At 47.5% G+C, this 23,398-nt stretch overlaps 1 protein-coding gene across 1 annotated transcript; it reads right to left on the reverse strand.

The window, feature by feature from the left end:
- Positions 1–6,895: 6,895 nt before the first annotated feature.
- LOC308529000 (uncharacterized protein) lies at positions 6,896–22,624 on the reverse strand. Its single transcript, XM_081104972.1, has 7 exons — positions 22,435–22,624; positions 18,457–18,573; positions 18,099–18,215; positions 17,706–17,822; positions 17,211–17,327; positions 16,519–16,602; positions 6,896–7,453 (listed from the first exon to the last, which is right to left on the reverse strand). Exons 1-7 carry the CDS (start codon positions 22,610–22,612, stop codon positions 7,074–7,076), a joined length of 1,110 nt encoding a protein of 369 aa, XP_080961098.1. The 5' UTR covers positions 22,613–22,624; the 3' UTR covers positions 6,896–7,073.
- Between the last annotated feature and the right edge of the window lie 774 nt (positions 22,625–23,398).

The raw sequence follows: 23,398 nt of genomic DNA on the forward strand, positions 1-23,398 counted from the left end.
AGGACCTGTAGCTAAGGGAACTTGAGAGACTGCCCTGGGACCCATGAGGACACCTAGGAGGGCTCAGCCCACATAGAAATGGTGGGGATCTCCTGCAGGTCTCCAGTGGCGATGACATTGTCGTCCCACTAGCTGTCAGCCTGTGTTGTAACTATCCTTGGGCTTCCTGGAAGCCCAGCTGATGGGAGCACCGGGATTATTGCAGGAGACCCAGAAGGTGCCTTCACTTGCTCACTGATGCAGCTCAGTGGCTCCCCCTGGTTGGGTTCCCTCAGGTCCTGTGGAGCCCTGTCCTCTTACACCAAGAACAGCAAACAATAGCACATGTGTTCCCCCTCTCCTCCCCCATATCAGCAGCAGACATGGCCACTCAACTGCCATATGCTCAGCCGGGATGAGATCCCAGGGCCATTTTAACCCTGCAGTGACTACCAACGCATCTGAGATGGTGTGTGGAAAAGTACCAATTTCCCAGCTCTGCCTGGTGCTTCTGCCAAGTTCAGCTTCTTGTTCACCTAACAAACCGTGGCATTGGGATCACAAAAGCACTATCAGATTCCATAGGAGAGTTGCCAGTGTGACCCTTTACCCAGCAAGTGCATCCTCTGGAGAGAAAACCTTGGCCACCTGTGCTGACCCTTTCTCCTGCTCTGTCTGCAGGAAGCCCCCCATTGTCTCTACTATCAGAAAAGTGCAAACAAGGATCCCGGAATGCTGGTGAACCTTGAACCCATGGCATGGGCCAGAGGTATGCTCCAATTGTCTAGTCCAGACAATGGGGGCTCAAGTTATTTCCTGATCAAAGAGTCTCAGAGTAAATCCTTCTAATATTTCCTGACCTTTAAGATAGTCTGTCTGTTACCGCAATTAACCTGCCTAAGAGCTAGATGTGTATCCAATCCTATCTAATAAAAGAGTAATATGCAAACTGACCATCACTCTAACAGATGTCAGTGTTATCAGCAAAGAATTCTGGCCTCTAAGTTGGTCCATGGTAGAAGCTATGGGCTCAGTTAGGGGGGTGGGAGTTCCTGATAACACACAACATAGTGCTGCAGTCTTAAGGTGGCAAGATGAGGAAAGACAGACAAGATGGTTTCAGCCCTACATTGTCTCTGGAATTGCTGTTAATTTATGGGACCGATGTTTTAGAAGATTTACTTGTATTATTACTGGCAAAGGACAGCAGTTAATAACTCAGATGGGATATCAGACTGGTCAAGGAAACCCAGGAAGATGAGGATCAGGATATCAACCTTTTTAGGGGTGGTCACTGCTCAGTCTTCTCACCCTCATGCTGATCCTATACAATGGAAAAATGATAAACCTATATGGGTGGCCATTAACCAAGGAGAAATTAGGTCAGATTCATGAATTAATACAGGAACAAATAGAAGCTGGTCACATAGAGCCTTCCAATAGCCCTTGGAATATGCCTACATTTACTATACCTAAGAAGGTGGCAGGAAAATGGAGATTGTTACATGATCTTAGAGCAGTTAACGCTACTATGCATACCATGGGAGCCTTACAGCCTGGACTCCCAGCACCTTCGCAAATCCCTCTGGATTGGTCTCTTATAGTAGTAGATCTTAAGGACTGTTTTTTCACCATTCCCTTGGCACCTCAAGATAAACAAAGATTTGCATTTTCAGTGCCATCTATTAATAATATAGAACCCATGAAAAGATATCAATGGAAGGTTTTGCCTCAAGGAATGGCCAATAGCCCCACCTTGTGACAAAAACATGTGGCTCAAGCTATTCAGCCTTTAAGGGATAAATATTCCCGATGTTTCATTATTCGTTACATGAATGACTTGCTTTTAGCAAGTCCACAAGAAGAGCAGACTTTGGAAATGTTTTCCCAATTAGAAAAGGAGCTCCCCAAATGGGTCTTAAAAATTGCTCCAGAAAAGGTACAGAAAGAGACACCTTTCAAATATCTGGGAACCATAATTGAAAGCCTATGCATGAGGCACAAAGAGTGGAAATAAGGAAAGATTGCCTTAAAACTTTAAATGTCTTTCAGAAATTATTAGGGGACATTAACTGGTCAAGACCTTATCTGAAAATCTCTACAGAAGAAATCACAAATTTATTTAATATACTTAAGAGTGAATCTGACCTTTCCTCACCCCAAACATTAACAGATGAAGCTAGAAAGGAGTTGCTAAGAATTGAGCAGGCAATCTCCTCAGCCCATGTAGCACAAATACAGCCTGAATTGCCTTTACTGGGACTGATTAACCATACTGCAAAGAGTTCCACAGGAGTCATCTTCCAGAATAAAAACTCTCCCGCTATTATTGAATGGGTTCACCTAGGGCAGTGGTTCTCAACCTTATGGCCCTTTAACTACAGTTCCTCATGTTGTGACCCAACCATAAAATTATTTTCGTTGCTACTTCATAACTGTAATGTTGCTACTGCTATGAATCATCATGTAAATATCTGATATGGAGGATGGTCTTAGGCAACCCCTGTGAAAGGGTCGTTCAACCGCCAAAGGGGTCTCGACCCACAGGTTGAGAACCGCTGGTATAGACCTACGTGGCCCTGATTTTGGTGGCCTTTACATTTGGTCCATTTAGTCCTGTGTTAGTAACACACTGTTACAATTATGTTAGTTTTATAAAACCTTTTAACATAAGAGGACCAACTCAATTCTCATTGCTTTTTAAGTAATTTTTCTGACTGTCTAGGTTGTTTATTCTATCATAAGACCTCCTGCTGAGGTCCTCCAGCCTCACTCTTTTTTTGGAACTGAGTCTTTGGAGAACTCACATCCCTCTAGTTCACTTCCTATCCTCTCAGGCTCTGTGGCCAAGCCCAGGCATCCTGGGCTTGCTCAAAACTCAGCAGTGCTTGTAGCCTCCTCTTTCTGCTCCGATCCAGCCCTCTGATCACAGAACGCATTCCCTTGGCCTGAAGTTGTCATCTGACCTTTGACCGTGGCCTGACCCCAGTCACTTACATGTGAAATGAAGCATTCAGGGAATTAATAAAAGTGCAGGGAGGCTGGCAGTGGGGTGACAGTGCTATTTCCTAAGGTCAATGGCCCTGGAAATGTCTTGAAAACACTTTATTCAACCGTACAAACAGGCTTACAAATAGAAATTAAGGATTTCATTCACTCAACTCTTTCATTTTTTCACTCTGTCTTCTTACTAAACTAATATGCAAAGTACTGTTTTGCTCAGGTAGGGAGGGCCCTTGTGGGTCCCTCTGTGGCTCAAAGTTGTTTGAGTCAGGCAGCCTGAGAGAGACTAAATTGCTTAGGTAACTGAAAGTCAAGTAGGTTAGTATTCAAAATTTATGCAGTAAAGATGGGCTAGATATGTTGCAGTGACAACTTACAAATCTCACTCAAGGTTCAGGTAGATCCATCCAAGTGATCTTCAAGAGCAGCGGTTTTCCCTGCATTTGCTCAGGTTTCGGGAATGCCGGGTTACACAACATGTTATAAGCACCAATGCTGCTGCGCCCACCATGGCAGTGGAGAAAAGGGCGTTTCAGAGGGTGCAACTGCCCTTATCTGCTTCTACCCAGAAACGACACAGATCACAGGCCAGCCTTCATAAGGTCTCTCAGATTGAAATATTCACAGACACAGAAAAGCTACAACAGTAAAGCCTATGAGAAGACACCTGCTATTGGCCACCAGGGGGCCTAATAGACACGGCGTGGACAATCAGAAGTGTCTTGGTCTCTCAGTAGCTTGGTGATCCTACAAAGTCATGAATCTCTATTCTCCTGGTTAAAAGGTTTTACAATCGTCCACGCATTGCAAATCTTCCTGTTGAGCGCCCCTATTGTGTGCAGGGACACAGTTCTTCAGCTTATCCCTCATATCAGGGATGTTCAGGGCTTATAGCATCTATGAGGGTATGATGAGGTGCCTGGATAGATATTTAGCTTATAAATATGTTGTCCCCTCTAGTAGATACCTGGGTTTTTGGCTCTAGTATCTAAACACCAGTGGCTTGAAAAGGTCAAGCACACCATTAAGCTTGAATTAAGGATATCCAAAGACAAGAGTGATTGAGACTGCCCCGAACTTAAGCAACTCAGTTGTCTGTGTTTTTTATCGAGGGAATTCAGGACAAAGATAGAACATCCTAACACCAGCAAACATCAGAGTGCACCCCACTGTCAGCTCATAATGGGAAGTGGGTTGGTTGAGTAGCAGGAGGGCTGAGAGCCAGGAGGTGATCTGAGAATATACTATGAAACTGAGCAGGGGCTTCCTCATGGAGCTGCTGGGGTTGTCACCCTCCACACATGGAAGGAACCCAGGCTGCTCCCTCACCTGGCACTGTGAGGGTCATAGCATCTCCTGAGAGGTCAGAGTCAGGCAGTCCTGGCTTCACTTGTCACCCAGGCTACTTCACTAGGAAACAAGGCTACTATGGGTGGGGCAGGACTAATACTGTTTAACACCTGTGTTCACCTCTGCCCATGAATGTGAGTGTAGGAGAGGTCTCTGTGCTAAGAAAGCGTGAAAACCTGAATTTCTGAAATACTTGCCTTCATCCATGGCTTTTGTCGGGCTCTGTCTAAAGAACCAAAATGACCCTCCTTACTGGTTCTCTGTGCTGGAGAGCGAACCGGACCCCGTGCTGAGGTGGATCTAAAGCTTCCCGAGGGAAGTGATGGCAAACCTATGACACGCGTGTCAGAGGTGACATGCGAACTCATTTTTTTGGTTGATTTTTCTTTGTTAAATGGCATTTAAATATATAAAATAAATATCAAAAATATAAATCTTTGTTTTGCTATGGTTGTAAATATCAAAAAATTTCTATATGTGACACGGCACAAGAGTTAAGTTAGGGTTTTTCAAAATGCTAACACCCCGAGCTCAAAAGGTTCACCATCACTATCCTAGGGCCCGGGGTCTCCACATTCCTGGCCTTCAGCCCCACAGAACAGTTCTTTTCTTCCTATTGAGTCAGTTATGCCATTTCCCTCCACTCTTATCTAAGAAATAGGTTGCCTTACATGCTGGGATGGGAAGAGGTCACTTTTAGAGAGACTGCCAGACCGCCATGACCTTCCATGGGTCCCAATGGCCATACTGTGCTGTGGGGTCCACCCCCAGGCCTAGTCTATTGGGCCAGAGGCGGGCATCTGAGACAGGCAGATTCACTTCCACAGGAATTTTGACCTGATATCAAGCAAGAGTTTCTGATCTCTGTGTATCACATGACTCTGTGCTTGGGAAGCTAAGAGCCTGAAGCAGAAGAAGGTGGTGGGAGAAGGAGGAAGAGAGGCGAGGATGCAGAGGCAGAAGCAGGGAGACCGCACAGCCCTGCTTGTGAACCCGCAGTCCTTGAGCCACCTCAGAACTCTTCATTCTTATTAAAAATGCTTCCCTGGGCTTAAACCATGTCACTGCTTTTTCCTTTGTATTTGCAATGAAATACCTTTCTAAGCTCCCTGGTGGAAGGTGTCCAGGTGTGACTTCTCAATTGAAGATTATTTGCTCACTGTTGCATAACTGACATATTTCAGAAGCTGCCAGGACTTGGGGCTTTTTTTTTTTCAGTAACAGGAAAAAGATCTTAACAGAGAGACTGAGCTGTGTGCTGTTGGGAGGTGTGGTTTTTGTTTTCTTCTTTTTTTTAACCTGTCAATAATCACTTTATTTATTGGAATTATTTTTCATTTTTAAATTATAGGTGACACACTATGTTATATTAACTTCAGGTGTACATCCCAGTGGATAGTCATTACATAACTTACTAAGTGATCATCCCGATCAAGCTCCTACCCATCTGACATCATGGTTATTAGATGTGACTTTTTGCTTTCAGACCTGCTGTCCTACATCTGAGGTGTGGCTGTGGAGTGGTGGGAAGAGGGGTGTGGCCTCTGGTCCCTGGAACAAAGGAGGGCTGCTTTCCTGTCTTGTTGCCTCTCCTATGAGCCTGGGCTTCATCCAGGTGTCCTTCCAATTTCTTAAGCACAAGTGTCATTAAAGTCAACTGGTATACAGAGGCCTTTGGTCTAAAAGTTCACAGGCCAGAAATATAAGGTTTGGGATCAGATGACCTTTCACTAGACCAAGTTGTAGCACTGACACACCTGGGGCCTTAGGCAAGTCTCCCCACATCTCTGTGGGAGGAGGAGGAGGAGGAACTGCCCAGCTGTCTCTAAGGCCGTGTGGGGGAAGAACCTCCTGGACTGAGGCCAGGGCAGTGCTGGTGGTGAACCTGAGCATGGCTGGACCCTCTGTGCCTGAGATCTCAGCTGGAATGGGGATTGTGCAGGTGGGACTCCCTCCAATGAGCCGACAGGCAGACACAATGACAGGGTAGAATGAGGTCCTGGTGTGCAGGGATGCGGAGGAGGCTACTCAACTGGGCCACACAGTCCTGCCAGGGAGGCAGATGACCTGCCAGGTCAGCCCACTTCCTGGGCTCAGGCCTTGAAACAAGGAGCAGCCACTGGAACCACCCAGGCCTGGGGCTCCAGCTGGCATTGGCCAGAGGAGTCAGGGCTCCAGGAGGTCCTGAGCAGGCATGTAATGTGGGTGCCAGAGATCTGAGCCCTGGATGGAATGAGCTCATCCCTGGAGTGAGGGTGAGGAGAGGAGAAAACGGAGAGCTAAGGCTTGAGCAGGTCGCCATTAAGTGGTCAAGAAGAGGAGGAGGGGCTAGCAAAAGAGGAAGATAAGGAACTGGTATAAGGGGACACCAAAGCAAGAGGAGGGAGTGACAGAGGAGGGAGTGACGGAGGAGGGAGTGACAGAGGAGGGAGTGACTTGCTGGGTTGACAGTTTGAGGAGGGAGAGGGCTGAGGAGGAGCTTTCAGATTTTGGGACTTAATTTTATCCCTTGCAACTGGGAAAGCAGGCTGGCCCTTCTTCCTCTGACAGAGCAGGCAGTATGTGAAGACAATTTCATATTTTATTCTGAGAGAGGAGTTCCATGGGAGCCCTTGGCTGGCCTCATCCCATGACTCTGCAGAAGCCCGGCCACAGAGCCCTCAGCTCTTCCTTGTCATGTCAGCAGCACACAGGTCTAGGCCAGGCTCCTGGACCATGGCTGCCCCACCCACCCTGAGGACTCAGAACTCGCAGATCACAAGGCGCTTCTCTTCACAGGGTATGTCATTCCACTTGCCGTTGGTGAAGATCTCCACACAGTCCTCATTGCCTCCCTTGTTGTTGGGCTCCCCGGGGTTCCAGTTGGTATAGACCAGGGTCTTCCCTCCTGGGTAGATGAACTTGCCCTCCGTCTTGGAGTCAGTCATGCTCAGGAACGTAGCACCCTTGTTCTCAACCTCGATCAGCTGTTGCAGGGCCTTGTTCTCAGCTGCAGAGCGTGGGGAGGGCAGCTGCCCCCCGGCCTGTGCGCACACTTGCTGTGCCTCCTGGAAAGGTTTCTGAAAGCCTGCTGTCTTGAAGACCTTCTGGCCAACACCTCGGCCATTGGGGAAGAGTTCCACTAGGAGGAGAGCACAGTCAGGTTAGGGCTCTGGGAGCACCTGCCAAAGCTCCATGGCTCTGAGATCTTTGTGCTCCAACCAGAGCCCCAGGCCTCCCATATAGGGCCTCAGAGCACCAGGGAGGACAAAGCTGAGACCCCGGCTCCAGGGTGCACTCTTGGAGGTGGACCTGCCTGTCTAGTTACAGGTGAGAACACTGGGCTCAGAGAGGTTAAGTAAGAGGCTCAACTTCATGTGACCATCACATGCAGAGTTGGGGAGTCACCCTTATCTGATCTCACACTAAAGCTGAGACATGCTCTTTCTATATCATCCCATGTTGCATGGCTGAATCAGTTTCCCAGTTACTGGGTGGGACTGGAAAGCTTTGTAATCGTGCAGCAAAATGACATCATGCATCCTCTGAGAGCTGAAAAGAAGGACGGTGCTCCCTCTGACCTCACTGTGGACCCTGCATAACAGCAGGGCATGTGGCATTGACAGGGAGGTCCGTGCCGGGTGTGGGTGTGGGAAAGAAGAGGAGAGGGTGGGCCATCTGAGGGCAGCGCTGTGCTAACCTCTGCAGTGTGTGCGCCCAGTGCTGGCCTCTAGGTGTGCATGTGGGGGAGGCTGGAGAGCTGGGAGGGAGGACAAGGACAGCTGAGAGGTGCATGGGCGTCAGGGGCAGGAGAGAGTCAGTGCTGGAGAGAGGCCTGTCTGGGAGTCAGAGGGCCAGGTGTTCAGCCCCGCCTTGGCCATGACTGTCCAGGTGGACAAGGGAAAGTCAGTTCCTTTTTCGGGGTTTCCAGTTCCTCATCTCTAAGATGGGAATACAATTTATGAAAGCCTCACTTGTGTGACATTCAACTGAAGCATAGTAACCTCCATCTTGTGTAAAAACTGCTGTTTGAAATTTTAACGTTGTTATTTTGGCTTCTGTAAATGCATGCTTGCTTAAATAATAATGAAAAATAAGACTACTCCCATTCCAGAGAGGCCATAAACTATGTATGCCCCAGACAGAGGTGTCTGTGCTGGTGCCAGGGCAGTCCTTGAGATGTGGTCTCATAGCCCTGTCCCAGCACACAGGGCTTCTTTCTCAGAAGGTCCAGAAGTCTCATTTTAAATTTGCAAGACAAAGAGCTGAAAAAGTATCAATAGAGAAAACTTCCACCATGTTGGGGCCCAGAATTTGACAGATATTTTCTTCTCTGAGCCCACTAGCACTAGCATAATAATAAGACTACAAATTAATTTGACTTTTGATTACCATCTTCTGATTTACAATATAACATTTGGTAGCCCATATGGGGAGACAGTGCTTACTAGCACTTTGTCTCAGACGCCAAGGGCCAATGGCCAACCCTGGCCTGGCTGCCGGCCCCTGGGAAGCTCTCCAGGGCCCTGGAGACACTCCTTGGTGGTTCTGGCAGCCAAATGGAGGACACCTGACATGCCCCTGCATTCTTTCAGAGTAAAAACAAAAGAACAACAATAATAAACCTCCAGAGGTGAGTAAATTTGATTAAGTAAATTCTAATTCATTTTCCTGTTTCCTTGTTTGTGTTACTGGTCATTTTGTTACCGAGAAGAAGGACTGGACGCAGTTGTAACTTCTCCAGTAGGTTCTCACTGAGACGTCAGTCCAGAATCCTGTTCTTGGGGTGTGGGTTCAGGGGGGCCCCCACATGTTTCTGTTAGGCCTCCAAGTCTGTTTTTGTTAGGGGAGTTGGGCAGGAATTTGATTAACTGTTTAACTTCCGAAGTGCAGTCTGAGTTCAAGCCTGCCTTTGGGGTCAAGGGAGGTGGCTCAGACTCACTGGTATGTAAATGTAAGTGTGAGAGCTGCTTTGTGTTGTCCTGTGCTTTTGTGTGCTTTCGTTAACTGTGAGAAATAGCTGGCTAAAAACATAAGAGTATTTGTTGATGTCGTTGTCTCCTTGTTTAATTTATTTGGGGGAAGCCAGCCCTGCTTTGGGGGGGAAGCCCAGTAGGACTGGACTGTAAAAGAGATTGCAGGATGACATGAACCATCCTTCTCCTTTTTTTAAAGTATTAGTTCTCCAAGGAACTCTTAGCTAGGGAGGTTTCTATCTGTAAAGTAGAGACTTAAATTTGCTCTGCCCTGACTTATGATTTTGCTGTGCTGGGTTAAATTTTAAAATTCTAAGGTTAATTCAAAGGTACAAAATTTGTAAAGATTACAACCCATGCAAATTTACTAGTTGGAAGGAAAAGCGAGAAAAAAAGTGAGTTCTAAAGTTAACTATTTACAAAAAAGTGTCAAGTCATAAAAATCTCAAAGAGAAGTTTAAAACAAAGGGCTAATTTATTGTTAGCCTGCTAGTTACTGGCTCTTATATCTTCCTGCCAGGAGAAGGGGGGAGGGAGAAAGATAAAAACTAAGGGGAGCCCTACCCGGTGTGGCTCAGTGGATAGAGCGTCGGCCTGCAAACTGAAGGATCCCAGGTTCGATTCCGGTCAAGGGCATGTACCTTGGTTGCGGGCACATCCCCAGTAGGGGGTGTGCAGGAGGCAGCTGATCAATGTTTCTCTCTCATCGGTGTTTCTAACTCTCTATTCCTCTCCCTTCCTCTCTGTAAAAAATCAATAAAATATATTTTTAACAAAACAAACAAACAAAGGGGAAAAATAGGAGCCAAGTCCTGCTGCCTGGAGACGAAAGGTGTGGTGAGGGAGTGGAGTGGGTAGACAGACAAAGGGGCTTTCTAGAGAAGCCAGAAAAATGTCAATGAAAATCTATCTCTCCCTACTCTCTTTGCTGACTCCCCCCTTGGTCTCAGCCCAACTGCACCCAGGTAACATAGAAGTGCAGAAAAGCTGTTAAAAGAGGCTCAGAATATCTATGTCCATAAAGTAAGAAAGGCAAAACCAGAAAAGTAACATGGTATTCACAATTGTAGAACCAGCGGCCTAGGGAAGGGCTGTCCCAGAGGGCCAGAAACAGAAGCCACAGTAGTAACCTTAGATGTTATCTCTAAGGAAAAATGTAGTAGTTTAAATGCAAGCCTGCGCCTATATAATTTTCTTAATTAACTTAAAGGCTTTGGAGCATTGCTGGGTTAAATGGCAAACATCTAAATATTTTTTTTAAAAAACAAAACTAATACATTAACTGCTAGACAAATTTTAATTTATCTGCTCTTAGTTTTATTACAGGAGGAAGGTCTCTTATACTTTTTTAAAGGTGTATTTTCTTGAAAGTAAAAGTACATTATCATTTGACCCTGTGATCCCACTTCTAGGAATATATACCAAGAAACCAGAAACACCAGTCAGAAAGGATATATGCACCCCTATGTTCATAGCAGCACAATTCACCATAGCTAAGATCTGGAAACAGCCTAAGTGCCCATCAGCAGATGAATGGATTAGAAAACTGTGGTACATCTACATGATGGAATACTATGCTGCTCTAAAAAGGAAGGAACTCTTACCATTTGCAACAGCATGAATGGAACTGGAGAGCATTAGGCTAAGTGAAATAGGCCAGTCATTGAAGGAAAAATACCACATGATCTCACTCATTTCTGGATAATAAAGACCATTATAAACTTATGAACAAAAATAGGTACAGAGGCAGAGCTGCCTCGAACAGACTGTCAAACTACAGCAGGAAGGCCGGGGAGGGTGGGAGGGAAGGAGGGGGTGGGTAAGAGATCAACCAAAGGACTTGTATGCATGCATATAAGCATAACCAATGGACATAAGACACTGGGGGGTAGGGGAGGCCAGGGGATTGTCAAGGGCGGGGGGAAAAAAGGAGACATATGTAATACTCTTTGTAATACTTTAAGCAATAAAAAAGAAAAAAAGAAAAAAAAGAAAGTGTGTTCATAGATGTTAATCTAAGAAATGCTGGCTGTTTACCCTTTGATAATTATTAAAAATTAAGGTTTCTAAGGGTAAAGAAACATTTTAAAGGAAAAAAGGTCTACAGGTTGCTAACAGTATGACAGAAAGGAAAGAGTATTAGAGTAGAGATACTTAATAGAAGAACTGAGGCATGGTTATGCATTTTTGAAGGACATAGAAAGAAGGTTTAAAGGCTAATTTGAAAGTGTGAAATTTATGACGGTTGTGTATGTGATAAAAAGGAAAAGAGAAATGTTAAAAGGAAATTGATTAAATAATACAGGCCAGTGACCCAACACCCAAGTTGCTGCCCAGTGAGTTATGAGTGTTTTACAACACATAATAAAAGACTTAAGCATTTGGCTTGCCGGTTAAAAGGAGCCCTGGGATCTGTAAAAGTGGCCGGGGATGAAGCTGGTCAAGTTTCCCATTTGCAACTGTGCTGAAAGGGTTAAAACTTCAGCATTTCAACTGCAATTGACAGTGGCCAGCAGAAAACTGTGAAATGGACTTAGATGATACCTGCGTCTTCATGGACATAACTCCAAAGAGACAAGGACAATTTTGCTTTCTGTGGGAAGGTCAAGAATAGACTTTAGTCACCTCCCCGAGATATTTGTATAGCCCTACCATGTGTCATGTTTGGTAGTAGAAAATTTGGCTGCCTGAAGTGGCCACAGTGCCAATATTGTACTTCATTATGTTAATATGTTATATTAACCTTTGATTCTCTTACAGATTTGAATGCAGTTGCCAAAAGGGCGGGTGCCCAAATAGGCAAGTATTTTTCCTGATGGTTTTAATCTCTATTGAAAGACAGTTGGCAGCCTGTGTACTGCCTTGCAGGCCTGTGTGACCATGCCCATGTCAGGGGTGGTGCAAACCTCAACTTTAGGAAAGTGGGGGAGGACTATTTAGAACAGAATGAGTATCAGCCCACTGTCACATGAATTACAGACCCTGTGAAGGAATAAAGCTCCCTTAGTGCATTCTGAGAGGGCGTGTCACCCCTCCCAAAGACCATATGTAGTTTAAGGACAAGTCAAGTAGGGGGAACCCTACTAATGGGACAGCTGTGACTATCTATTTGAATATAGACACATTAAATTTCTCCTTGCCATTTAAAGACAGTTACTGTTTTATTATAATACATTTAGAAAAATATTACTCTGAAGATTCCATAAAAAGGACTGGCAAGGAAAATCAGAAGATCTTAAAGCAGGTCAGTATATTTTTCTCCTCATATAATTCCTCTGAAATTTGGCAATTCTTAATAAAAAAATCATGGCAATGCATTTCTTTGCATACATTCAATAAGACCAGTTTCCAAAAGTGGTTTTATTGACCAGAAACTTTGACTGGAGTATCAAAGTATCGTGTTTTAAAGAGCCCTGTCTGAACTCTGAAGACTTGAAGCCAATAAAAGTGCCACGGAAAAAGCCTGGTATCCTGCTTGGTAGCCCTGAAAATGGATGGCGCTGGAGCGTCAGGTCCATACCCTACCATGCTGCTGGTTGGTCAGAGTAGAAGGGGGGCAATAAGGGCACCTCTGCATCCCTGCGGGACCCCCACTCACCCTAGGCCACAAGGAGTAGGAGGGCTACTGAATGGGCCTTAAAGCCTAGGGCATGGGCCTGGGTAGAGCCACTGCAGGTGAGGGATTCACCTAACTCAGCAGATACTGCAGGCAGCCTGAGGGCAGCTGGATGGCTTGGCTTCCTGGCCCTACGGGGCACATTAAGATTCAATCATGAAATTCTGCCAAAGGTAGTCAGCTACCATTCTTGTTGTGTTTATGCAAACTATCAGGCCAAATTGAATACAATAGATAAATTAGTCTTAATTTAGCTCTTTTAATAAACATAAGGGTAATTTTAAGGAGAAAAATTCTATTTCAATAGAAGTTATTAGAACTGATACGTTTTCTCTCCCTTCCACCAGACCATTTGTTATAACTCTTGCTATTCTAAGTACTCAATAATACTAAATTATATAACACAGTTTGTCTCCACCAGGTCACAAGCCCACCTCCTTCTGTGCCCAGGCCCAGGCCCCTCTGACAGACAGCAAGGATCTCTTGGCTCTGAAAAGATAACTCTGTCCCTCTTCAGCATGGAAGTAGCTAAAAGAGCCCACCAACGTCCATTTTTCCCTAAAAGAATTCAGAGCCAGGATCCTTGAGGTAATATATTAGGCAGTTAGACAGACATGAGCAGAGCAAGCATGATGGGCCAACTAGCACTACCAAATGTAACTACGTCTTTCCACCTCTATGCATATGAAACAAGGGGAATAGCCAACAGGGCTCTCGCCCAAAGTCTCAGCCCCTGGAAAAGGCCAGTAGCCTACTTGTCCAGAAGACTTGACCCCGTTGCATCTAGGTAGCCTGCCTGCCTCCAGGCAGTAGCAGCCGCCACCATACTTGTCAAGGAAGCAGATGAAGCAGCCCGGGAACCTGTCCTAAAACCAGTGGGGCCTCTTCAGATTCTAATGATTCTTCCAGACCCTGACCTACCCACCTCACCACCTTACACGGAACCACACTAAGCTTGCAGAGCTTCTAAGAGATAAGTACGATCTACTCAATCTAGAAAAGCTGTAATCCATAACCAATCTTTACTCAAGTCCTTACAGGCTTTACAGTCCACCCAGAAAACACTCCAGGAGCACATCTGAGACGCTCTGCCTTTGCCAACTTCTGATCCAGTCTGTCTTTTCCACCCTGGCGACTCTGTGTAGATAAAGAAATTGGCCACCCTAGGACTGACTCCTACCTGGAAAGGACCACACACTGCCATCTTGACCACCCCCACAATAGTCAAGGTTGATGGGACTTGACGTGGCTTCATCACACCCGACTTAAGGCAGCACAGGCAGAATAGAGTCCAGGACTCTTCAGACCCTCTAAAGATTATGCCTGTCCCTCATCCGGGCCCTTATGAACTGGATTACTAACTTTATTTGACAGAAAATTAAGATTATAGTTCTCAGGGGTCAATATAACGCCCTCCCTGACAATGACCGACAAGAATCAGTGATTTGGATTGTACATAAAACCAGTGGGGAGTGAAGCATAGTAACCTCCAACTTGTGTAAAAATTGCCGTTTGAAATTTTAACCCTGCTATTTTGGCTTCTGTAAATGCTTGCTTGCTTAAATAATAATGAGAAATAAGAATACTCCCATTCCAGAGAGGCCATAAATTATGCCCCAGACAGAGGTGTCACTGCTGGCAACAGGCCAGGCCTTGAGATATGCTCTCACGGCCCTGTCCCAGCACACAGGACTTCTTTCTCAGAAGGTATAGAAAGTCTCGTTCCAAATTTGGAAGACAAAGAGCTGAAAAAGTATAAATAGAGAAAACTTCCACCATGTTGGGGCCCCGAATTTGACAGAGATATTCTTCTCTGAGCCCGCTAGCGCTAGCGTAATAATAAAAGACTACAAAATAATTTGGCTTATTGATTAAGGCATCTTCTGTTTAAAATATAACACAACTATCTCTTTTCATTCCATGTTAATTTCCATCCCTTTGTTGTGTGTGTGTGTGTGCGTGCTTTAATATATTTTTATTGATTTCAGAGAGGAAGGAGAGAGAGAGATAGAAACATCAATGATGACAGAATCATTGATTGGCTGCCTCCTGCACACCCTCTACTGGGGAGAAATCCCTCAGAACAGGCACATGCCCTGACCAGGAATCGAACCATGATGTCCAGGTTCATAGGCCATCTCTCATCCACTGGGCCATGCTGGCCGGGCACATTTTCCATCCCTTTGACTTCTGGGTTCGTGCATAGAAGCCTTCAGGGCTCCTGAGAGGGATGTGCTCCAGCCCCAAAGGACTGTTGAGGAGCCCAGGCTGCACCCTGATTCACTGTGACCCTTCCACAAGGGTTTAGGGGGCAGACTCTTCAAAGGCTCAGGAGGTCACCCGGAGCAGCCCTGGACAGGAGTTCATCTGCCAATCACTACATACACCCGGGTGGGTCTGTGTGTGCATACACGAATAAGGCCACGTGTCCATCTGAAGGCACATGGGAGCACTGAAGGCCCACCTGGTGTGTGTGAATATGTGTGTGTGCTCATGGGTGTACATGACGTGAGGTGAGTGATGGCATGTGTGTAATACAAACACATGTGTGGCAGGTGCATATCATGAATTTTCCTTTGTTTGCATCAGTGTGCATGTGAGGGAGTGAGCGCACATGCATGTTTGTGGAGAGAGGGAGACATACCAAATGCTTGAAACCTCACCCTTGGTATGTGGGTACTTAGTGGTTTTAGGTACATAGGAGCCAATCCTATGTCTCACCCCTGTGCTACCTCCTCCGTCAGAAACTCCTCTTTGCATCAATGAGATTTGCTGAATGATGTGAGCTCAAAGCTGACATGGGGAAAGCGGGGAGGAGGAGGGCAAATTAGGGACTGAGGTGGAGATGCTACAGGCACAGGCACTGGGCTGTGCTCCTGGAGGCCTCTGACTCCTCAGTAACCAAGCTAGGGGAGAGTCTCCACTATGAACACCCAGGGAGGAGTGGGAAAGCCCAGCACTGGGCAGAGCCCAGAGGCAGCCTGCCCCCTGCCAGACCCAGGGCCTGTCTCAGGTGAGACTCTCAATGGCCATATGCCAAGGTCAGACCCTCACAGCCTTGAACCCAAGCACAACATCCCAGCCCCAACTCTCAGGACAGTGTCTGGAGTCGCTGCTGCTGTGGGCTGGGCAGCTACATCTTGAGGGGTTTGCAGAACTAGCCCCATAGAGATAAGAAATGCATCCTGGGTAGTGGGGTGTCCAGGGACCAGCACAGGTGGGCAGGAGGGAAGGTCTGAACTGCACTGGGCTTGGGGCATTGATCTGGCTCGGGTCACAGGTGGCTGTGATGGTGGGGCTGGAGCTGGTAGCCTTGACCATGCTGGCGTCAGCCCATTGAGCTGGTGTAAGTGCCACACCCTGCTCCGTGTCCCTTGCATCTGCTTCCAGCTCCTGGAACATGTGGCTGCCCTGCTCTGCTCTACCCTATCCTTACCCCAGGTCTTGCCCAAGTCCCAAGTCCAGGCCATCATCCAAACCCACTAGCATCCTAGAGCCTCCAGTCCTAGAACCAGGCCTGATTCAGGCCTGGCCAACTCCAAACCCAAACACAGACCCTGCCTGGGGCCTGCCCTTGGTGACTGGCTTAGGTTCAGGTCCAGGTCCAGAACTCACCTTTCTTATACTGAAGGAAGGCTCCCTGAAGTTGTCCTACCTGCCCCTGCAAGGCCTCCACCTGCTGCCTCAGAGCAGCGATGTCTGCAGGAGAGAGAGGCTCAATGAAGACCAGTACCTCACAGCCAGGGATCGGCTCAGAGTCGGGGCCCCAAGGGAAGGTGCTCAGTGACAGGCTTTCCTGGTGGACGTAAGGGGCTGGGCCCAGGAAGCCCACAGCTGCTGACACAGCTGGCCCTGCTGCTCACAGGTCCCTGAGGTTCTGTTGTGAGCACACTGTGCACTGAGCAGGTGCTGGCACCGGACTAACTCTGATCCAGATGGCATTTCACAGCAAATTCTGAGAGTCTGAGAGCACATTCCTGGGGGTCGGGGGGAGTGGAGGGGGGAATTGCATGTCCCTCAAGCACTCCCTATCCCTGGGTTATTTGGTGCTCACAGCTCTCTGATGAACTGGGAGAGAGCTGAGCTGTCCCAGTGATCAGGTGGAAGCTGCTCAGGCTGGCCCTCCCCCGAGAACTGGGTCTAAGCCACAGCCTCATCTTCCTACCTTCAGCCTGACAATCATTCCCAGTTTCACCGCTCCCCCCCCCCACCCCCGCACCTCCCACAATGGCCTGACCACTGAGCTAGAGGGCCCTCCTCCCTCTGCACCCTGGTGGGGTGCCCAGAGCCAGGGGAGTCGACCTTACCTGGAAGCCCACTCTCTCCCTTTGGTCCTCTCTCCCCAGGAGCACCTCTGTCCCCCTTCAGTCCTGGGGGGCCCCTGGCTCCTGGAGGTCCCTGTGGGCCTGAAGGTCCTGCAAATCCTGAGATCAGACAAGAAGAGGAGGGTGAGCTTGGCATACATTTTCCCCCATTTTCCCCCTCCTGGCATATGGACTGTGCTATTGTCCAGCAATACACCCTCCCACATACAGTCTGTCCCAAAGCCAGCCACGCACCCTCTCTGCACACTACTGACCCATCACCCCGCCTTCCCAGGATGCAGACTTTCCCTTCTGTTCACAGAGCACTCTCCCCAGTTACAGAGCTCAAGCCCAGCGAGGCACCTCCTTGCACAGACACCCTATGACCAGTGTTGCAGCTCTAAGCTGGCGGGGTGATGGGGGAGGGACAGCTGCATCCGCAGCTTCAGGTGGACACAGGAGGACCGAAGGCCAGCCCCAGCTTTTCCCATCACTCACCTGATTCCCCTGTACGCCCAGGGGCTCCACGCTCACCAGGGGCACCATTTTCTCCTCTGAAACCTGGGGGGCCTCTTGGCCCTACAGAGCCCTGCACACCTGGGGCACCCACTTCTCCTGAGGAAGGAACAGATTGAGACAAAGGCTGCTGAGAGTGTGTGTAGCCTGGATTATTTCCTCAGCTCCACATGGAGAGGGAGAACAGGGGGGGCTGTGTACCCCACTGTCTGGGCTCCTCCAAATGTGCGGGTGTGGGGGGCAGGGCTGGCAGTAAGGCCTGCCAGTGGTGATGGCCTGGCTTCCCTTGCACACTGAACATCCTTAGGTCACATCATGGGTTGCCACCTTCACTCTTCCCTCTCCCTTCCGGACCTCCACACACCAACCTCCTACCTTTGGGCCCAGGCTCTCCTTTGGGGCCTGGTTCACCTTGTGGTCCCACATTCCCCTGCATTCCTGAGGAACCCTCTGGTCCAGCCGGCCCGGGCACACCTGGAGGTCCCGGAGGTCCTGCAAAAAGGATCAGCCAGTCAGTGCACGGAGTCTTCTCAGAAGGGGGAGAGCGTGAGAAGGTGAGAGCAGTCATAGAGGTCAGAGAACAGCACCATCCTACAGACACTGCCCAGCAGTATTACAGCCTTCCCTGTGTGAACCCAGTGCCACCCCCAGGGCACCCTCCTTCCTGGGATGGGTCTGTGCATCCTCCTGCATGGCCTAGTGGCAGGCATTGCAGTCCACGCCCACTGCTCACCCTGTGGCCCCGAGTCTCCCTTTGGTCCAGGTTCTCCAGCAGGACCGTTGTCCCCTTTGGGCCCAACTGGGCCAGCAGGTCCAGGCATCCCCATTGGCCCTGGAGCTCCTGGTGAACCTGCAGCAGCAGAAGAAATGGGCATAAACCTGGCCCTGGGCCTAGGAGGAGCAGCACCTGCAGGTCAGCCCCCGCATTCCTTCAGGTTCGACAGGTGTAGACATTCCTCCTCCACACTCCTCAGTCCAGTGGTGACGCAGGAGACGGGTGTGCACATCCCCATTTCACAGGTGAGGAACCAGGCCTGCCAGAGCTGGTGTGGGGGTCAAGCCAAGAACTGTCTGATTTCCATATAGTGTACCCTCCATGCCCTGAGGCTGAAGATTTACAGTAGGGGATCTAGATCATGGACTCCTTGTTTTCCCCTTCCTAGGATCAAACTTTATTTATTTATTTATTTATTTATTTATTTATTTATTTATTTATTTTTTGCTTAAAGTATTACAAAGAGTATTACATATGTCTCTTTTTTTTCCCCCCGCCCTTGACAATCCCCTGGCCTCCCCTACCCCCCAGTGTCTTATGTCCATTGGTTATGCTTATATGCATGCATACAAGTCCTTTGGTTGATCTCTTACCCACCCCTCTCCTGCCCTCCCACCCTCCCCGGCCTTCCTGCTGTAGTTTGACAGTCTGTTCGAGGCAGCTCTGCCTCTGTACCTATTTTTGTTCATAAGTTTATAATGGTCTTTATTATCCAGAAATGAGTGAGATCATGTGGTATTTTTCCTTCAATGACTGGCTTATTTCACTTAGCATAATGCTCTCCAGTTCCATTCATGCTGTTGCAAATGGTAAGAGTTCCTTCCTTTTTAGAGCAGCATAGTATTCCATCATGTAGATGTACCACAGTTTTCTAATCCATTCATCTACAGATGGGCACTTAGGCTGTTTCCAGATCTTAGCTATGGTGAATTGTGCTGCTATGAACATAGGGGTGCATATATCCTTTCTGATTGGTGTTTCTGGTTTCTTGGTATATATTCCTAGAAGTGGGATCACAGTGTCAAATGGGAGTTCCATTTGTAGTTTTTTGAGGAAACTCCATACTGTCTTCCATAGTGGCTGCACCAGTCTGCATTCCCACCAGCAGTGCACAAGTGTTCCTTTTTCTCCACATCCTCTCCAGCACTTGTCGTTTGTTGATTTGTTGATGATAGCCAGTCTGACAGGTGTGAGATGGTACCTCATTGTTGTTTTGATTTGCATCTCTCGGATGATTAGTGACTTTGAGCATGTTTTCATTTGTCTCTTGGCTTTCTGAATGTCCTCTTTTGAAAGGTGTCTATTTAGATCCTTTGCCCATTTTTTGATTGGATTGTTTATCTTCCTTTTGTTAAGTTGCATGAGTTCCCTATAAATTTTGGAGATTAGGCCCTTATCAGATATGACATTGGCAAATATGTTTTCCCACGCAGTGGGTTTTCTTGTTGTTTTGTTGTAGGACCAAACTTTATATCAGAAATTATCCCTGACATGAGTCACCAGGGAAATGCAAATCAAACCCACGAGATATCATCTCTCCCCTCCTAGAATGGCGACTATAAGAAACATAAAAGCTCACAAATGTTGGTGAGGATGAGGAGAAGAAAAACCCTTGTGAACTGTGGTGGGATTGTAAGTTGGTGCAGCCACTATGGAGACCAATATGGAGTTTCCTTAAGACATTAAAAAGATAATTTTTTTAAAAAAGAATGATCCATCAATACCACATCTGGGTTTTATCAAGAGGAAATAAAACATTATTTTGAAAAGATTTCTGTACCCTCATGTTCATTGCAACATTTTTTTACAGTAGCCAAGAGGCGAAAACAACCTAATAGTGTCCCTAATGGATGAATGGATAAAAATGTCACACACACACACTCTGGAATATTATTCAGCCACAAAAAAAATCCTACCATTTGCCACAACAAGAATGGATCTTGAAGGAATTATGCTAAGTGCCATAAGTCATACAAATTAAGACAGATACAGTATGATCTCAGTTATATCTGGATTCTAAGAAACAAAACAAAGAACCTGAACTCATAAATGCAGAGATCAGATTATTGGTGGTTGCATAAGATGGGAGCTGGGTGGTGGGTAAAACGGGTAAAGGTCAAAAGCTGCAAGTGTCCAGTTATAAAATACTAGAGGCCTGGTGCATGGCATTCATGCACTGGGGGGTGTGGTGGTCCCTCAGCACAACCTGTATCCTCTCCAATCTGGGAGTCCTCTCCAATCTGAGAGTTTTTGTCTGTCTTTGCAATCATATGAGCGAATTGTCTGAGACCCCAACTCAGTTTGGTTTGGTGCTCACAGGTTAATAGAGGCATTTTCTTTTTCTTTGCTTCATTGGTGGAGATTTCCTGGAAGTTTTTGGATATCTTCCCTTTAATTTTTCCTAGACACTCTGATTTTACTTATAGCTCTCACCTTTGCTTTCCCTCCATCCCCCACCGCAACAGTGACTTGCTCCAGGCTCACTTTGCTCTAGGGCAGCAGTTCTCAACCTGTGGGTCGCGACCCCTTTGGGGGCTGAACGACCCTTTCACAGGGGTTGCCTAAGACCATCGGAAAGCACATATATAATTTCATATTGTTTTTGTGATTAATCACTATGCTTTCATTATGTTCAATTTGTAACAATGAAATTGGGGGTCACCACAACATGAGGAACTGTATTAAAAAGTCACAGCATTAGGAAGGTTGAGAACCGCCGCTCTAGTGTCTAGGACAGTGGTCGGCAAACTCATTAGTCAACAGAGCCAAATATCAACAGTACAACGATTGAAATTTCTTTTGAGAGCCAGATTTTTTAAACTCAAACTATATAGGTAGGTACATTGTTATTAACTTAATTAGGGTACTCCTAAGGCTTAGGAAGAGCCACACTCAAGGGGCCAAAGAGCAGCATGTGGCTTGCGAGCTGCAGTTTGCCAACCACTGGTCTAAGAGATCTGTCTGCCACCAGAACTACTATTCCTAGCATTCCTGGTGCTCCTTGCACTCTGTGCTTCTGCTTCTGGTCCTGGGGCTGCCCTCAGAACTATTATTCCCAGAATTCCTGGTGTTCCCCCTACTCTTGGTTTTCCCTTCCTGCTCTGTCTCTGTCCCATGGCCTCCCACTCTGCCAAGTCCTCCAAGCTGCCAGCTCTCCCTCTCTGCTCTCCGTCTGGTGGCTTGGGGAGCCAAGTTCCCCAAGCCGCTCCACTCTCTGCCGGCTCTCCTGCTCGGCTCTCCACCTGGAGGCTTGCGGGGAGCGACCGAGGTAGCCACATCACCCCAAGCTGCCAGCTCTCCCATTCTGCTCTCCGCCCAGTGCCTGTGTATGCAAATAAACCTGCCATCTTTGTCAGGTTAATTTGTATTCTCACTCCTGATTGGCTGTTGTCTGTAGCAGAGGGATAGTCAATTTACATGTTTCTCTTTATTATATATCATGAGCTCCTTTTCCTCCTCTCCATAGTGCATTTAAGTAAATCCTTTTGATGAGGCCTGAGTGTGGGGCCACAGAGCCTTATCTTTGCCCACCTCTCATGCAGTAGAATTTAGTTAGATATTTCACACTCTGCACAGAAATCATTCAACCACAATGAACAATTGTAAGTGCCACAGCTTGGTTCTAGAGGGCCACAAATACCAGTCATTTACCCACGATTTGCTCATTCTTGGGGTGAGAGGAATCAGAAGATCCTAGGAGAGGAATCCTGACAGCTAGGGGAGGGGGAAAAAAATACCCCAGGGCTCAGGGCAGCCTGTCATTTGCCAACTGATAACGAAGTGTTTTAGTGGACTGAATGTATGGGGGACTTCTTCCCAAGGAGGTGGGTTTCCATTTCCAGGGCTTCCACAGCAGAACATCCAGAGTTGCTGAGTTGGTTGCAATTCCAGTGCCCACCCATGCCCACCAGGACAAGCCCATGTTCCCAGCTCTACCTGGATCCCCCTTCTCGCCTCGGGGGCCCTCTTTCCCATCTTGTCCATCACGACCAGGCAGGCCATTCTCCACAGGGCTACACGTGACCAGGGTGCAGGCATCAATCAAAGGTCTCTGGGGAAGGGTCGTCACTTCTGCTCCCCATGACCTTGGAGACTGTGTGAGCAGGACCAGCATGGAGAGGAGAAGCAGGGCCTTCAGTGGTGGACAGAAAGAGAAAGGACATGCTCTTGGTTCCAGGACACGGGTTAGTGCTTAGCCCAGCGCCCGGAAGTGAGAGAGGCATTTTCCTACCGCCTCGCCCCTTCTGTGGGATCAGGAGCAGCAGGACTCCAAAAGCAATTTAGGACAAGGCGGCCTTACAGTCTGGCCTGGGAGGGCATGAGTTACCCAGCTGAACTCTGACATGGGTTATCAACAACATCTACCTCTTCTCAGATTCCCCGTTTTGTCCCTTCTAGTGACTTCCGTTTTACACTGTGATCAGCACGTCTAAGATGTGAACTCCTCACTGAGGCCACCTGTCACATCAGGAAGGACTCATGAAGTGCCTTTGTGCAGGACAGTTCCCCTCTTTGAACCTCCTTCTCCCTGTCTGTATCAGTACGATGGCTGGGCAGACCCATTTCCTGTTGCAAAAGGAATTTTCGGGGTAAGATAGGACAGGTTTAGGAAATATTAGAAATTTTGGAAATTAGGGGAACCATGGAGGAAGCACAGGGCTGCAGAGCAGAAGAAGGTATATTTCCATAGAATGGTGGAGCTGGAAAGCTGCAGCAGGTACATTTCCATACAATGAGGAAGCTGGGAACAGCAAAAGGTCGATATCTACAAAATAAAGAGAAGGAAGCCCTTCATTCAGAGGCAGAAGAAGAAAGCCAAAAGGGGATAGGAAAAGAATAAGGAAGGAGGGGGGGAGGGGGGGAACCTCACCTATCCCTTGTAAGGTTCAACCTTTGAGCT

Source organism: Myotis nattereri (assembly GCF_964212035.1).
Source record: "Myotis nattereri genome assembly, chromosome: 13".
In the NCBI taxonomy this organism is placed as follows: Eukaryota; Metazoa; Chordata; class Mammalia; order Chiroptera; family Vespertilionidae; genus Myotis; species Myotis nattereri.

Bases quoted from the DNA above. Each gene is read 5' to 3' on its own strand.
- LOC308529000 (XM_081104972.1), bottom strand. From the start codon at position 22,612: ATGCTGGTCCTGCTCACACAGTCTCCAAGGTCATGGGGAGCAGAAGTG. The intron at 18,216-18,456 runs GTGAGCAGTGGG...TCCTTTTTGCAG, and splicing joins GGGAGACTCGGGGCCACAGG to GACCTCCGGGACCTCCAGGT. The intron at 16,603-17,210 runs GTAAGGTCGACT...TCTCTCCTGCAG, and splicing joins GGGAGAGAGTGGGCTTCCAG to ACATCGCTGCTCTGAGGCAG.